The sequence below is a fragment of the Narcine bancroftii genome, chromosome 14 (assembly GCF_036971445.1).
Source record: "Narcine bancroftii isolate sNarBan1 chromosome 14, sNarBan1.hap1, whole genome shotgun sequence".
In the NCBI taxonomy this organism is placed as follows: Eukaryota; Metazoa; Chordata; class Chondrichthyes; order Torpediniformes; family Narcinidae; genus Narcine; species Narcine bancroftii.
Window position 1 is genome coordinate 19,530,053 of NC_091482.1, and position 14,553 is coordinate 19,544,605.

At 42.3% G+C, this 14,553-nt stretch overlaps 1 protein-coding gene and 1 pseudogene across 1 annotated transcript in view; one reads left to right on the forward strand and one right to left on the reverse strand.

The window, feature by feature from the left end:
- Positions 1–209: 209 nt before the first annotated feature.
- Positions 210–14,553, forward strand: part of LOC138749173 (double C2-like domain-containing protein beta) — a 210,317-nt gene continuing 195,973 nt past the window's right edge. The window contains exon 1 of the mRNA XM_069910187.1: positions 210–550. Within this exon, the coding sequence (XP_069766288.1) occupies positions 235–550 (316 nt within the window). The 5' untranslated portion in view covers positions 210–234. The remainder of the gene's footprint in view (positions 551–14,553) is intronic.
- On the reverse strand, positions 5,652–13,778 carry LOC138749755 (eukaryotic translation initiation factor 3 subunit K-like; annotated as a pseudogene).

The window sequence follows — 14,553 nt, forward strand, 5'->3', positions numbered from 1 at the left end:
GACTCACACACGCATTCATAGGCTGAGCAGCAGTAGCAGAAAGATCAAGAGAGTCTGTGTTAGTGAGGCAGCATGCACAAGGTTTCTACTACTCAATGCACATGAGCACCTTCGCCTAACGCTGGAGACAGGAGGACTTCTTATTCTCACTTCTCTTTCCCAAATTCAAGATTCAGGGTGGCTTTTTTCTCTCTCTCTTATTTGCTGACTGCTGTGTTAAAAAGGGTTGCATGCATGACAGTCCGAAAAGGAGAAAAAATGGCCATAAGCATTCAAGAGCATATGGCTATTGATGTCTGCCCAGGTCCTATTAAACCTATTAAACAAATCTCTGATTACTTCCCTCGTTTTCCTCGTGGTCTTCCTCCAGTAGTGAGCCGCAGCAATTCGATGCATTCCACCATCAGCCAGCCCTCTGTCACCCAGTCAGAAGCTACAAGAGAAGAGGACAATGTGGACAGATTATTTGGGGCTTATGGAACTGCATCAACTGCACCTGTCAGAGCTGAAGAGGAGATGGATGCTGAAGACTATGAATCTGATGACTCCAGTAAGTCCTGTTACTTCAGAATTATACGAATTCTTTGTGTAGTAGCACGCTGTCTCTGTAAATTTCTTTTTTTTTGCAAGCTCAGAATTTGAACATACACATGATTACATTTAGGATTTCATTACTGATATTTAATCTTTAAAATAATTCTAGAATAATTTTTAAGTGACAACAAAAATTCTGGTTAAAGTTGGGGGGGGTTGGACTACAAAGGGTTAAAATGAAACTTAACTAAGGATAACTTGATTGAAGAAGCCATCTGCCATTAACCATACCTTTCACAAGCCCCCTTTTATTGAACCAGGATTAGGAATGTACCATGACAGAATTCAACTGGTTTCAGTCAGTCAGCAAGGAAATTGTTTTACACTTGAGAAATCACTGAAAAGTGAGTTCCATTTTAATCTACCTGGTTTGAGTGCTTAACCTATGAATGTTTCCAAGTGAAGGTAATAATTTGATTTTCACCATAGTGTCCCGGCTTCCGAGTTTGACATTGCATTAGACGTTCTGATCCCTTTTGTATCCAACACTTGAAAATGAGATCATTTAAAATCTGAAGCGTCGACTATTTAAATACAAGGGCAACATGTTTGTTTTGAATACCAGTGTCGTTAATTGAGAACAGGCAGCATTTCAAATTGAAAGATAGGTAGGTTCTTGACTTGAAATCACAAAACAGTACAAAAAGCTCAACTGTCCAAATGGAAAGCTGGAGGCTGTAGGCATATTTTGCTTGTATAATGAAGACCATGGCAAAGGGATATAGTTTATTTACATCATGGTATAAGGAGAGCCAGTCATTTTTTTTTTGTAGTTGCTTAGTACATAAGATTTAAAAAATGTGGCAAGTGAAAATGTGCACCAAATTATTAATCCCTGTGAATGTAATGTTTGCCAGTCTTGGATTCTATTAACTGTGTTGCCACGGTATTTTTAGTAGCATTAAATGTGACAGGATAAAATTTTAAGCATATTCCGTAAAAATCCACGTTAATACTATTATTAAATGAATTAATCATATTCCCAATATTGACATGTAAAAAAAATACATTTTGAAGGAGTGTACTCATATTGTTAATTTTGAATGTGGCATTGTTCCTTTCTGTCGAGAGCCTAGAGTAACCTGCATGGCCAACTTTGGTTATAGGAGCAAGTCTTTTCCAGTCAATTCCCCAAAATCAGGGTGTTTATCGATATGTTTGGCACCAACCCTATGAGGAGATTCTGAAGAGTGTCTGTAATACTGATGAGGCTAGAGAGACAAACCACAGAGGTTTTTGTTAGATCAGTCCTGAATAATTAACTGTCCATCCATTGTTGATTCCAAACATCATTAATGAAAATATAAAATCACAATATTTATATACTTGAAGGTAACACTGGTTTGAAAATTTAGGTAGATAAGTACAACTGAATTAACCAACTGAGACAGTTAGATCTCCTCGCTTTCCAAGCTTATGGAATTTGAAGCTGAACATGATCCAAGTTTCAGCTTAAACCTAGCTAGAAACACAAGTGATTTAAACTGGCCTTAATTTCAGTGAGTTGCCACCTTTTACTGGTTGAATGAAAGCTTACAATTCTGTAGCACCTTCAATGTATATAAAAAAAGTATTACACAGCAGCAGAAGTAATGGAACGTCATTAGGGTGGCACATTTATTATAGCTGTTAGCACAATGGCGTTAGGGCGCCAACGATCCAGGTTCGTGTCCGGCACTGTCTGTAAGGAGTTTGTATGTTCTCCCTGTGTCTGAGTGCATTTCCTCTGGGTGCTCTGGTTTTTCCCCCATCAAAACGTACAGTGGTTGGAGGTTAATCAGGGGTACGGGCTCATGGACCAGAAGAGCCTATTACGATGCTGTAAGCCTAAATTTAAATAAGTTTTAAAAATTAATCAAGTAATATTAGAGAGAAGGGTGACGACCACTGACTAAAGGCAGGATGAAAGCAAATGATTGGAAAGAAAGATAGCAAAGTGAAAGATTTTGAGAAATCATCCCGGGAATAGGGCAAGATGGTTGTAATTGATCTTACTGAAGGTGGCATGGATGATGTAGAAATGGAAACACCAGCGTGAGAAACGAGGAGCAATAGCCACTAAGGGGAAGTGGGGAGGAAGGGTGGTTGTGAGGAATGCCAAAGGAGACCTTGGATGAGGATATGGATTTTAATTCTGAAGAATGGGAAGAGCAACAATGATGGAAGAGCAGCACGATATATGGAAGAAGAGGGCTATTTAGCTCCATGTTTTGGAAAAAAATTAACAGGGGATTTTAGATGCTGCTATAGGGTTGAGATGGGATGATATTAGAAATATACCAAAGATGGAAACTGATCATTTCCATGATGTGACTGCTTGTCCAAAATAGGGTCTGTTCCCCAGGCCATTCCTCAAATGCAGCAGAAAATATTTTATCCTTTGTAAATTTTGGACTGTTGGTTACATTTTTGTCAAGATGAGTACAGATCATTGAATCTATGGATATCAAAGCCAGGCAAAGGATGTGAAGTTATGGTTATGCAAAACAAAATGAGATGGGGGTGGGGGGACGGGACCATTTTAGCTGAGTAGAAAAAAAATGAAGGCAAAGTTGTTAACAGGGAAAGATTATTGATTAAGATTTCATTTTATTTGACCGCAGAGAAAGTGAGTGATTTTTTTTTATTCAGCCATTTGGTGAACACTAAGGAATGGGGAACGTTTTAAGGATTGGAAAGGTTTGGTGAGTATTCTGGAGGTTGGTGGGATTGAGATGGTTAATGTGGAACAGGGAGATAAGGATGCTGGAATTTTGCAGAGTGGTGGAATCGGAGGGAGTTGGAGGGAAAGGCATGGTGGTATGGAGGTGCAGTTGGAGTGTAAGTCAGCGTTGGACTGAAGGAGTTTGGTGGATTGTGGGGTGTCAAAGGTGTGAAGGGTTAGAATGGGTCCTGTGATGGGGAAGTGAATGGGGTTGGGTTGCCTGATGTGATGGGAGGGTCCAGTGGGGTGGTTAGCATGTTGAGGGTAGGCTGGAGTTGGGGGCTTGTTGGGAATGAGTGGGGGAGGTATATTGTGTGATGAGTTGTAGATTGGAGGTAAAGGCATTTGGGAAAAATGAAGTGTGTATAGTGTAGGCCTTGGCCAGTTTCAGCTGTAGGTCCGTCAGAAGGGAAGCCTAGAAAGTATGTTTCAAAAAGAAACAATAATAGGGCTGGAGGAACTCAGTGGATCAGACAATATCCATGGTTAGAAATAGTCAGTCAATGGTTCAGGTCAGGACCCTTTATCAAGGCTAAAAGTGGAAAGGGTGATATCAAGTATATGAAAGGGCAATGGCAAAGGAAAGGGATATCATACAGAATGTGGAACAGCACCTCCAAGGCAATTACACTGAGCGCACACAACCCTTCCCCCCAAATAGGGCTGCGTGCCTAGTCCACTGCTTTTCACTCTGCTGACCCATGACTATGCAGTTAAGCACATCTTGAACCACATCATCGAATTCGCTCCCGACATGACTCTGATCAGTAAGAACGACAAGTCAGCGAACAGAGATGAAGTCCAGTCGCTAACGGACTGGTGCAGAACCAACAACCTGTATCTGAACATTAAAAAAAACAAAAGAGATGGTTGTTGACTTCAGGAGGAACCGGGGGGAATCGACGCTCCACTGATCATTGACGGTTCCACCATTGAGGTCATCAAGGGTATCAAGTTCCTTGGAGTGCACTTGGTGGAGAATCTCACCTGGTCCCTTAAAACCAGCTTCATAGCCAAGAAAGCCCAGCAGCCCCTCTACTTCCTGCGAAGGCTGAGGAAAGTTCATCTCCCACCCTCCATCCTCACTAGCTTCTACAGAGGATGTATTGAGAGCATCCTGTGCATCTGCATCACACCTGGTATGGAAGATGTACCTCCTTGGACCCCAAGACCCTGCAGAGAATAGTGATCAGCAGAAAAGATCATTGGGGGCTCTCTTCCTACCATGAGGGACACCTACAACACTCAATGCAGGCAAGAGGCAATAAACATTGTGAAGGACTCCACACGCCCCTCATGTAAACTGTTTTGCCATCTGGTAGGAGGTACTGCAGCACTCAGGACGTTACGTCCAGATTGGGAAACAGTTTTTTCCCCCTAAGCCATCAGGCTCCTGAATTCCCAGAACATATGTGGATAGTGTCCTGTAGATTTTTACAGCATAAGTCTTAAATTTTTAATATTTCATTGTTTAACTTCTATTTCTAACATGGAAATATGCTCCGTGGACCTGGAGAAAAGCTATCTCGTCTTTACTGTGTGAGCATGGTATGAACGATAATAAAGGTGACTTGACTTGCCTTGTGATGGGTGGAGGAGAGACCACTGGGAGGAGGAATGGAGGAGTTCAAAGTAAGCATCTTGCTAAGCCAACAGCAAGCCCCAGCCCTACCCATTCCCCTATTTGGAGGTAAAACACAGGGTTTTGCAGACACCATGGTTAAATGAAAAAACACACCAATGCTGGAGAAACAAAGGTAAAGATACATCTCAATGTTTCGGGCTTCAGGCCTTTATCAAGGCCTATTTGGAAGTGTTCTGTTCTGGAAGTGGTAAGAAAGCATTCTTTCCCTTCTCCAAAGTGTGAAGGAGAAAACCACTTTGGGGCAATTGTTGCTTTTGTTTTTCCAAAAAAAATGGCAAAAAAATTGCGCTGCCAGGGTTGCTGCAATGGCAGCGCTGCCCCTGGTGCAGACATAGGAGAGGAGACATGGTGCTCCTCCGCAGGGTTCCACTAACCAATCCAACTACTGACGGCTCTGCACGGGCTTTACAATGGAGCTGCCAGTGGTTTATTTTAAAATCCTCTGACTGTGGTGTCTAGCCCCAGGATGGCAGTGCCTGCATTTGGCAGCAGCCTTGAGGAAGCAGAGGACTGACGCAGTGCACCAGAAAATGGGGTGATCACCGCCCATCCATTTGAGAAGGGAAATAGAAGAGACAATCCTACGGGATGGTGACTACGGCGGTGGACCAGCATGGCTGGGCTCCTCAGCTGAGGAGCACGCAGGTGGCGGGCTGTTGGTAACTTGAGGCAAGGAATCCACGCTGCTGGAGACTATGGTCAGAGTACTCACACCAGGCTACGGACTATTGGAGACTGGTTTGAGACTGGCTGAAGGGCTGCCAGACACTGGAACCATGATGCAAAAGGGAGCCGAGGGCACTGAAGGCTTCCTGATTGTGTCAAAGGTTTGGATCTGGAGTTCGAGTTGCCGATGGTTTGGACCGAAGGCCGTGTAGCTGCGGAGATGGTGGAAACACTGGAGGCAAATCCACGGACACTCAGTCACTCTGGGGGATTCCCTTTTGCTTCTCCTTCTCTGACTGTTAGGGGCATTGGGCAACTTCTGCTGATGGACAGACTAAAGTCCATTTTGTGTAATATTACCCTTGTTTTATTACATGACAATAAAGGAATCTTGAATCTTTAATGGAGGTATTGTGTGGACTTACAGTGTGTTAAGAGAGCACAGGGTAATAGATTAAAATATAGATCCTCTGTAGTGAATGTAGACGTAGCTCCAAGTTAGGTGAAAGTTATCAGATGGAAATTTTCCAGGAAACATCAGTGCCTTCTTTGTGCACTGATCTTCTTTGTGCACGTCACCAGCATCTGCTCAGAGAAAGTATGTGATGACCATCATCAATTACTTACGTCGTACTGTAAAAGAATTAGACTTCTCCATTTGAAACATATTCGGCAATTCTATCTTAAGGTGCTTGGACCTGTGTAATGTCCTGTTTGGAAATAGTAAATGGAGATTCCCAGTGCCGAGGCAACATCCAAATCTGATTTTTTAAAAATACGCAAATACTTTATCAACAAAAGTACATCAACTTAATCAAATAAGTTCAAAACATGAAATGCAAGACAACTATACATCTAATTAAAATATGGCCATCCCCGTTTAGGATGCAGTGTGCTTCCCCTGTGGTGTCCAAAACTCCTCCATGGTTTGTATGGGCACCACATTCTAAGAACACCTAGGCGCAACCATACCCCTGGACAGTCATCATTGCAGGATGAGCCTTAAGGTGCTCAATTCCAGAACCCATGGATGGCGATTTTCACCAGGCCCAGGAGCAAGGCTACCAGGACATGCTCCTCCATGCCCCCCCCACCCCCCACCTCCACACTTGGTGGCCAAAGATAAAGAGGGTGGGGGTAAAATGCAACCATTTCTGACCACTCAAGTTTCTCGTTTGTTGTCATCAGGTGTTTTGATCATAACCTCAGAGCTCTGGTATGACATTCAACCTTCTCATCATGGGCTAACACTATTTTGGAGTCAGGATATTCTATTTATCCAGAATTGCCTGCATTATTTTTATCATCAATAGGTATCCGTTGAAAGCTGAGTTGTTATTTGTATTTACATTGAGTTTATGATCAGCCGTTAGAAGGGAGACTGTTGTCAGCAAGGACAGGCAGCTTCTTCCTGATCAGTTCACATCCAAACTTCTTCACTTCATTGAAAGAAACCTGGAATGCTCTTGAGAAACAAAAGCAAACTCCAACCTTTCCAAGTGCATTGTTCATTTCAGAAATTTGAATGCTGTTGATAATCTCCAACTCATCCATTGTAAAAATTAGCAATAATTGGAATTTCAGATATTTATTTTTGCCCACTGAGTTACATGATCTGAGTATTGTCAGGCTGTTGAGATTGTTGGCTAGAACATACTAGATATGAAAGGCAGATATCAAACATTGAACTATCATATCAGTGCTGTAGCTATATGTGATGGTCTTGAAGGGATGGCCGAACAAGCTTTGATACTCACTGGCAGCTGTCTTGGGATGTATTTTCCCCTTGAATGGCCTATGGGAACCTGGTGATTCAAGGTAAACGTGAACCATCTGTATAGTAAATTGCACGATATCAGTTTTATCAAGGCATTTTTCTCCCCACTGCTGCTGCTCGTCCTGCTGTACTTTTCCAAAAGATTGCTTTTTCTTTGCTCCTGACTCTAGCAATACAACTACGTCCATCACAGGCTTTCATTTCCCATTTTTCATTCAAGAAATTAGGCGCGACACGGTTAGCATAGCAATTAGCGCAATACTGTTACAGCGCCAGTGACCAGAGTTCAAATCCGGCACCGTAAGGAGTTTGTAAGTTCTCCCGTGTCTGCTCCAGTTTCCTCCCACCCTTCAAAACATACTGGGGATGTAGATCAGTTGGGTGTAATTGGGCAACATGGGTTTTTGGGCCAAAAGGGCCTGTAACTGTGCTATGTGTCTAAATTTAAATTTAATCTACATGAAACATCGCCTCAAGAAGGCAGCTAACATGGAAAAGCTATGCTCCGGAACTAAGAGAAATACAATAAACACACAGGGTTACGCATGATACAATATAATTGGTTACACAGGCTATATATCACGCCCCAAAAGTTAAATAAATGGGACCCAACAATATCAGATAGATTTTTTCGCTGTTAGAAGGAAATGGGAACAACAGTACATGCAATTTGGGCATGTGAGAAAGTGGAAAAGTTTTGGGAAGATCTAAATCAGGTATTAAATAAAATCACAAAAAGCAACATATCAAAAAATCCAGAGATCTTTCTTCTAAGTAATATAAGAAGTAAAGAATTAGGCCTCAAACTGGATGAAGCACAAAAAAGATTTATTATGATAGCCTTGGCTGTAGCAAAAAAAATGTATAACGTCAACCTGGAAACCAGAAGAGAACCTGAGAGTACAGCAATGGTACATGGAAATGAATAAATGTATTCCATTTGAAAAAATAACATATAATTTAAAATATAAAGTCACATTATTCGAACAAATTTGGGAACTGAACATGGAGCACAACAGAGAGGGCCTACCGTGGACCTCCACCCCCTAAAATGATAGAATGAGAAGAAGACGAAATGAACTGACCCAATGTGTAAAAGTAGATGACACAATTTTCTTGTTTATTTTCATTGTGTGATGACATTATTTAATGAGTTTATTGTATTGTGTATGTTGAACGTTTAGTGGGTGGGGAGGGGGGTGGGAAGGAGGGAGGGAAGGAAGAGAGGGGGAAAAAGGGGAGAAAATGACACTGTGTATATTCAAGAGGGAAATGTTTGTGTATATTTTGGTTAATATGGTTCATAGTGTGAAAAATTTTTTAAAATTAAAAAAAACGAAGGCAGCCAACATCATATAGGACATCCGTCACTCTGGCCACAGCCTCCTCTCGCCACCACCTTTGGATAGAATCTCTAGGTTCGGGAACACTTTCTTTCCAACAGCTGCAAGGTTCTTGAAATTTCCCTAGTAACCCTAGTCATGGAGTCCACAAAGGAACCGTCTGCACTATTGTAATACCACACTTTTTCCTTGAAGTTTGTTAACTGAATATTTATTTATCTTTTGTATTCATTATCTCTTAATTATACTATTGAAGTTTTATTTTATGAAGTGTCTGTTCAGCTGCAGCAAGTAAGAATTTCAGTGCATGGGTACATTGTACCATGGACATGACAATAAACTCATTATCATCTTCAGTCTTTTGTGTTCCTCTCACAGTTGCCTGTTTTTCTCCGCTTGCCTCCCTCCATCTCCCAGGAATTGCCTGAAGGCCATCACCATCCATACAGTGTCCAAAACATCAATGTTCTTCACTGGCAATCTGCCTGGATCAGATTCAGGCCACCTGTTCCACAAGTATTCCACGTCATCTAGAGTGACAGGCCATTTTCTGGGCAAATATGTTGTAGATTTAGAAATGAAGATATTGACTTCAAATGACAAAACAACATGCTTATCACATGTCTTTAATCTATTGAACTAGTTCCAAAGAGTTTCATGAAATTTGACACCAGTTCACATGAACAGTTATTAGGTGGTGTTTAGTTCAAGTGTTAGAAATCTGCAGTCAATAGGGATGGGAGAATGTAAACTTTCTCAAAGACAGGACACAAGATTTCATTTTAGTTGTGTTAATTCTATGACTCCTGAAGAATTTAATTTCGAGGTTTTATTTGTTTTATTGTTATTCAAATGCGTTGCCAGATGAGGAAGCTGCTATCATTGAGCATAGCACATTTATGGACAATTATATTGAAGATGAAATGTAAATCAAATTAAAGTACTTCTATAACAACTGAGCCAGCACAGTAAATATTGAGAAGCTGCATTATTTTCTAACTTACATTTCAAAGACCATAGAATAAAGTGTCTTGTACTTTAGCTGGATGGTTTATGAGAATTTAATGCATGCTGATTTTAGAAGGATAAATAATTTATTTTCAAGATTTTCGACACTCGTCAGAAATCTTCTTAAAATTAAAACTTGGTGATATACATGGTATTTGACCCAGTATCAGAATTTGAGGTTGTGGCTTGAGAGGCTTTGGTGAGTGGAGGTAAGATAAGGACAACACTGTTGAGGAACAAAAGCATCCTGCCATGAGGCCCAGGTAAGGAAAGGCTTTTCTAACCTTTTTTCTATTTTCCTAGACGATAGGAATGGTAGCCAGGGCAGGGGCATGCTCTTGTTGCCGAATGTATAAAGTCAAGGAAGCCAACAGTATCCCTGATAACTTCACGTGTGAGAAGTGCATCGAACTAGAGCTCCTTTCAGTGTTAGGGAGTTGGAGTTGGATGAATTCCGGATCATTTGAGAGGCTGAGGGTGTGATAGATGGGAGATGGGATTCAGTAAACATGGACGGTAACTAATCTAGGAGAGGGAAAACTCATTTTTCAAACCTCTGCTGCCTTCTGGCTATACCTGCTCATGATAAAGGCTTTAGGAGTAAACCCCCGAGGAAATATCCAGAGTCCCAAAGGTGGCTGACTGCTGTAACCAGCACTGGCACAGCAACTCCTGCAATGCTGCTGACACGAAACTGTATCGACCTTCATCGTTCCAACAGATAGATCTCCATACCAACTCTGCCCTGGCTTGCGCCCTGGAGAGGCCACTCCAACCAACATACACACACACAATCACACCCAGGAGGCAGAACTGTCAGGAAAGGGAGAGGGGAACAGCCAGGCTGGGCAGGGTAGCCTGTGGCCATTCTCTTCAGCAACAAGTATCTTCTTTGGCTTGGCTTCGTGGACGAAGATTTATGGAGGAGTAATGTCCACTTCAGCTGCAGGCTGGTTTGTGGCTGACAAGTCCGATGCGGACATGATTCAACACCCATGATGCAGACACGGTTGCAGCGGTTGCAGGAGAAAATTGGTTGGTTGGGGTTGGGTGTTGGGTTTTTCCTCTTTTGTCTTTTGTCAGTGAGGTGGGCTCTGCGGTCTTCTTCAAAGGAGGTTGCTGCCTGCCGAACTGTGAGGCGCCAAGATGCACGGTTTGAGGTGATATCAGCCCACTGGCGGTGGTCAATGTGGAAGGCACCAAGAGATTTCTTTAGGCAGTCCTTGTACCTCTTCTTTGGTGCACCTCTGTCATGGTGGCCAGTGGAGAGCTCGCCATATAACACGATCTTGGGAAGGCGATGGACCTCCATTCTGGAGACATGACCTGCCCAGTGCAGTTGGATCTTCAGCAGCATGGATTCGATGCTGTCGGCCTCTGCTATCTCGAGTACTTCGATGTTAGGAATGAAGTCGCTCCAATGAATGTTGAGGATGGAGCGGAGACAATGCTGGTGGAAGCGTTCTAGGAGCCGTAGGTGATGCCGGTAGAGGACCCATGATTTGGAACTTTGGATACTGCTGAGGGGGATGACCTATCTGGGCAAGGTAGCAGCCGAACCAATTGCACTGTGGTCAGCTCTGAGCCTCAGAAGGGATGGGTGAAGTCAGGTAGAGCAATAGTCATAGGGGACTCGACAGTCAGGGGAACAGATAGGAGATTCTGTGCCAGGATATTGTGTTGCCTCAGGTCAAGCAGGTCTCTGAGCGGTTGCAGGATATTCTTAAAAGGGGAGGGTGAGCAGCCAGAGATTGTAGAACATATTTGGTACCATTGACATAGGCAAGAGTTGGGTAGAGGTCTTGCAAAGTAAATTCAAGGAGTTAGGCAAAAGGCTAAAGAGTAAGACCTCCAAAGTGATTGTCTCTGGATTATTTGCAGTGTCACAATCTAGGGAAGGCCAGAGCAGGAAGATAATGCAGGCAAATGAGTGGTTGAAGAGATGCTTCACCATTGGAACCTTTTCTAGGGAAGTGTTGACCTGTACAAGTGTGAAAGTTGTTACCTGAACTGGAGGGGAACTGATATCCTAATTAGTGATGGCACGCTCACCATGAAGGGCCACTTATTAGGTGATGATACTGCAAGTTATCAAGGCGGAACGTGATGGGATACACAGGAGTTGAGCAAGGGTCACGATGGGCCATGTTTGGCACCAAACTCCATCTTTGATGAGCAGATGTCATCTACTGAAAAAAGAGCCGGATTTTGGAGGTTGCTGGTTTTCGGAATGCCAGTTAAAAGGTTAGGCACCTGTACTTCAATGGAGTAAAGGGAATTAGTGGCATGAGAGAGGAAATGGCCAAAGTAGATTGGAAGGGGACACTAGAGGGAAGAGATGGAGTTTCTACTAGAAATGAAGGTGCAGGATAAATACGTACCAAAAAATAGGAAATAATCTGGTGACCAAAATTGTGTACAATATTCCTAATTTGGCCTCACCAATGTTTTATACAACTTTAACATAGCATCCCAACTCCTGTACACAATACTTTGATTTATGAAGGCCAATATGCCAAAAGCTCATTTGACAATCCTATCCACCTACTTTCATGTATTCCTTGATCCCTCTGTTCTACTGTACTCTTCAGTTTCATTTACCGTGTATGTCCTTGATTTGTCCTTCAAAAATGCAACACCTCGCACTTGTCTGCATTAAACTCCACCACCCATTTTTCAGCCCATTTTTCCATCTGGACCAGATCCCTCTGCAAGGTTCGAAATCTTTTTTTCTACAACACCTTCAATCTTAGTGTCATCTGCAAACTTGCTGTTCCAATTCACCACGTTATCAACCAGATCATTTTTTGTAACGTGATAGGAAAATTTTAATGTGAAAATCCATAAAATACACCCAAAAGTGTTCAGGAAGTAAAATCTCCATTGTCCAGCGTTATCTAACAAGCAGAACTCCGGAACAATCTGTTAGAGAATCCCAAAGATCACTCTATGAGCAAAAAAATTCCTTATTTTAGTTCTAAATGACAAATTGCTTTTTCTGAGACCCATAACTCTCACTCCAGACTCTCCAATTAAGTGAGGGAAGCACCAAAAGAGGCAGGTCTAAAGCAGTATCAACAAAAAGAGTTCGCCAGAAAGACTAGTTTGGAGACTGCAAAAACAGAACAGTATCGACGGAGGAATAAGAGAAGCAATGTGCTGGAGCCAAGAGGCTAGTCTTTAAAGAACAAGTGACAAGAAGCAGGCCATTCGTTCAAGAGCAACAAAAGTATGATCCATACCCCTTGACAATAAAAGCTTCTTCACGTGACAATTCAGTTGCATCAGATAATACAAGGGCTTTCAACTTTTCTTATTTGCAATAAAGTATTACAGAATAAGAAATATGGTCCGAAAACAAAAATAAGACACCTGGGTTTTAACAGCAGGTGTTCACTGTGACGATGCCATGATACTCATTAAAATCTTCCTTCTCCACGATGTTTTTGGGTTTGATACTTTTCCTCTTGGTTGCAAACGAAGATTTTGTCAGGTTTGGACTCCATCCAGCCATACTTGCTCATCCAAGCTTGCAGCTGGGAATCTGTCAGATCTCCCAACATTTTCAGCCAACAGCCCCTTCACAATCATTTGATGTGCGACTTCCAACAACATGACAATAAATTTATGCACGGACTCTTCAAACCCTGTGATTCCATCAGTCAGCTCGGCGTTTTCCTCGCGATTATGCCAGACGTTTTGGAAATGGCAAGTCTCTAAGAGTTCACCGAGATTCAGGATTTGTTGGATCAGTCGCTCCTCCTGATGTGCCTGGTCAATCATACACTTACAGTGTTAAATCTATTTGTTGGAGGTTCGTCAATGTATTTAACAGTATCTGCGCAGTTACGGTAGTCTGGAAAAAAGCGGGATTGAACTGATATAGTTTAAGAAAGGCCAGATTGACTTCTAGATTATAAGCTTTCTCATGGTCTGAGACTCTGTGCATCTTTCCAAGGTTGAGAGATTCTCAGGGTTATACCGGTTAATGCCTTTCAGCAACTTCCCTACATTGGCTCTCATCTGCTCAGTGGTGCTCATGACTTGATCTGTTGCTTCAGACATGATATCATCCAGATCATTGATATAGATGAAAAACAATAATGGTCCCAGCACTGATCCCTGAGGCACACCACTAGTCACAGTCCTCTAGTATGAGAAGCTATCATCCACCACTACTCTCTGGCTTCTACCATTCAGCCATTGTCAAATCCAGTTCACTACTTCACCATGAATGCTTATCATCTGAACCTTCCTGACTAACCTCGATAAAAGGCCTTACTAAAATCCATGTAGATAACATCCACAGGCTTTCCTTCATCAAATATCCTCCTTGAAAAACTCTATAAACATGACCAACCATGCACAAAGCCATATTGACTAGCCCTAATCCATTCATTGCTATCCAAATAATTGTGTATTCCATCTCTGAGAATACCTTCCAATAATTTACCTACTACTGACATCAGGCTCACCGGCCTATAATTTCCAGGGTTACTTTTGGAGCCTTTTTAAAGAATGAAACACCATTCATGGGCACCACACCCGTGGCTAAGGACATTTCTGCCAGAGCCCCTGCAATTTCTCCACTAGACTCAAGGTCAGGGCCTGGGAATTTATCCACCCTTATTTGCTTTAAGACAGCAAGCACTTCCTCCTCTCTAATCTGTATAGGTTCCATGCCTCACTGCTTATTTTCCTTACTTCCCACAACTCTGTGTCCTTCCCTTGAGTGAATACTGATGGGGAAAATAAAAACATTTTAAGGCCTCTCGCATCTCTTTTGACTCCATACAAAGCCGACTAATCTGATCTT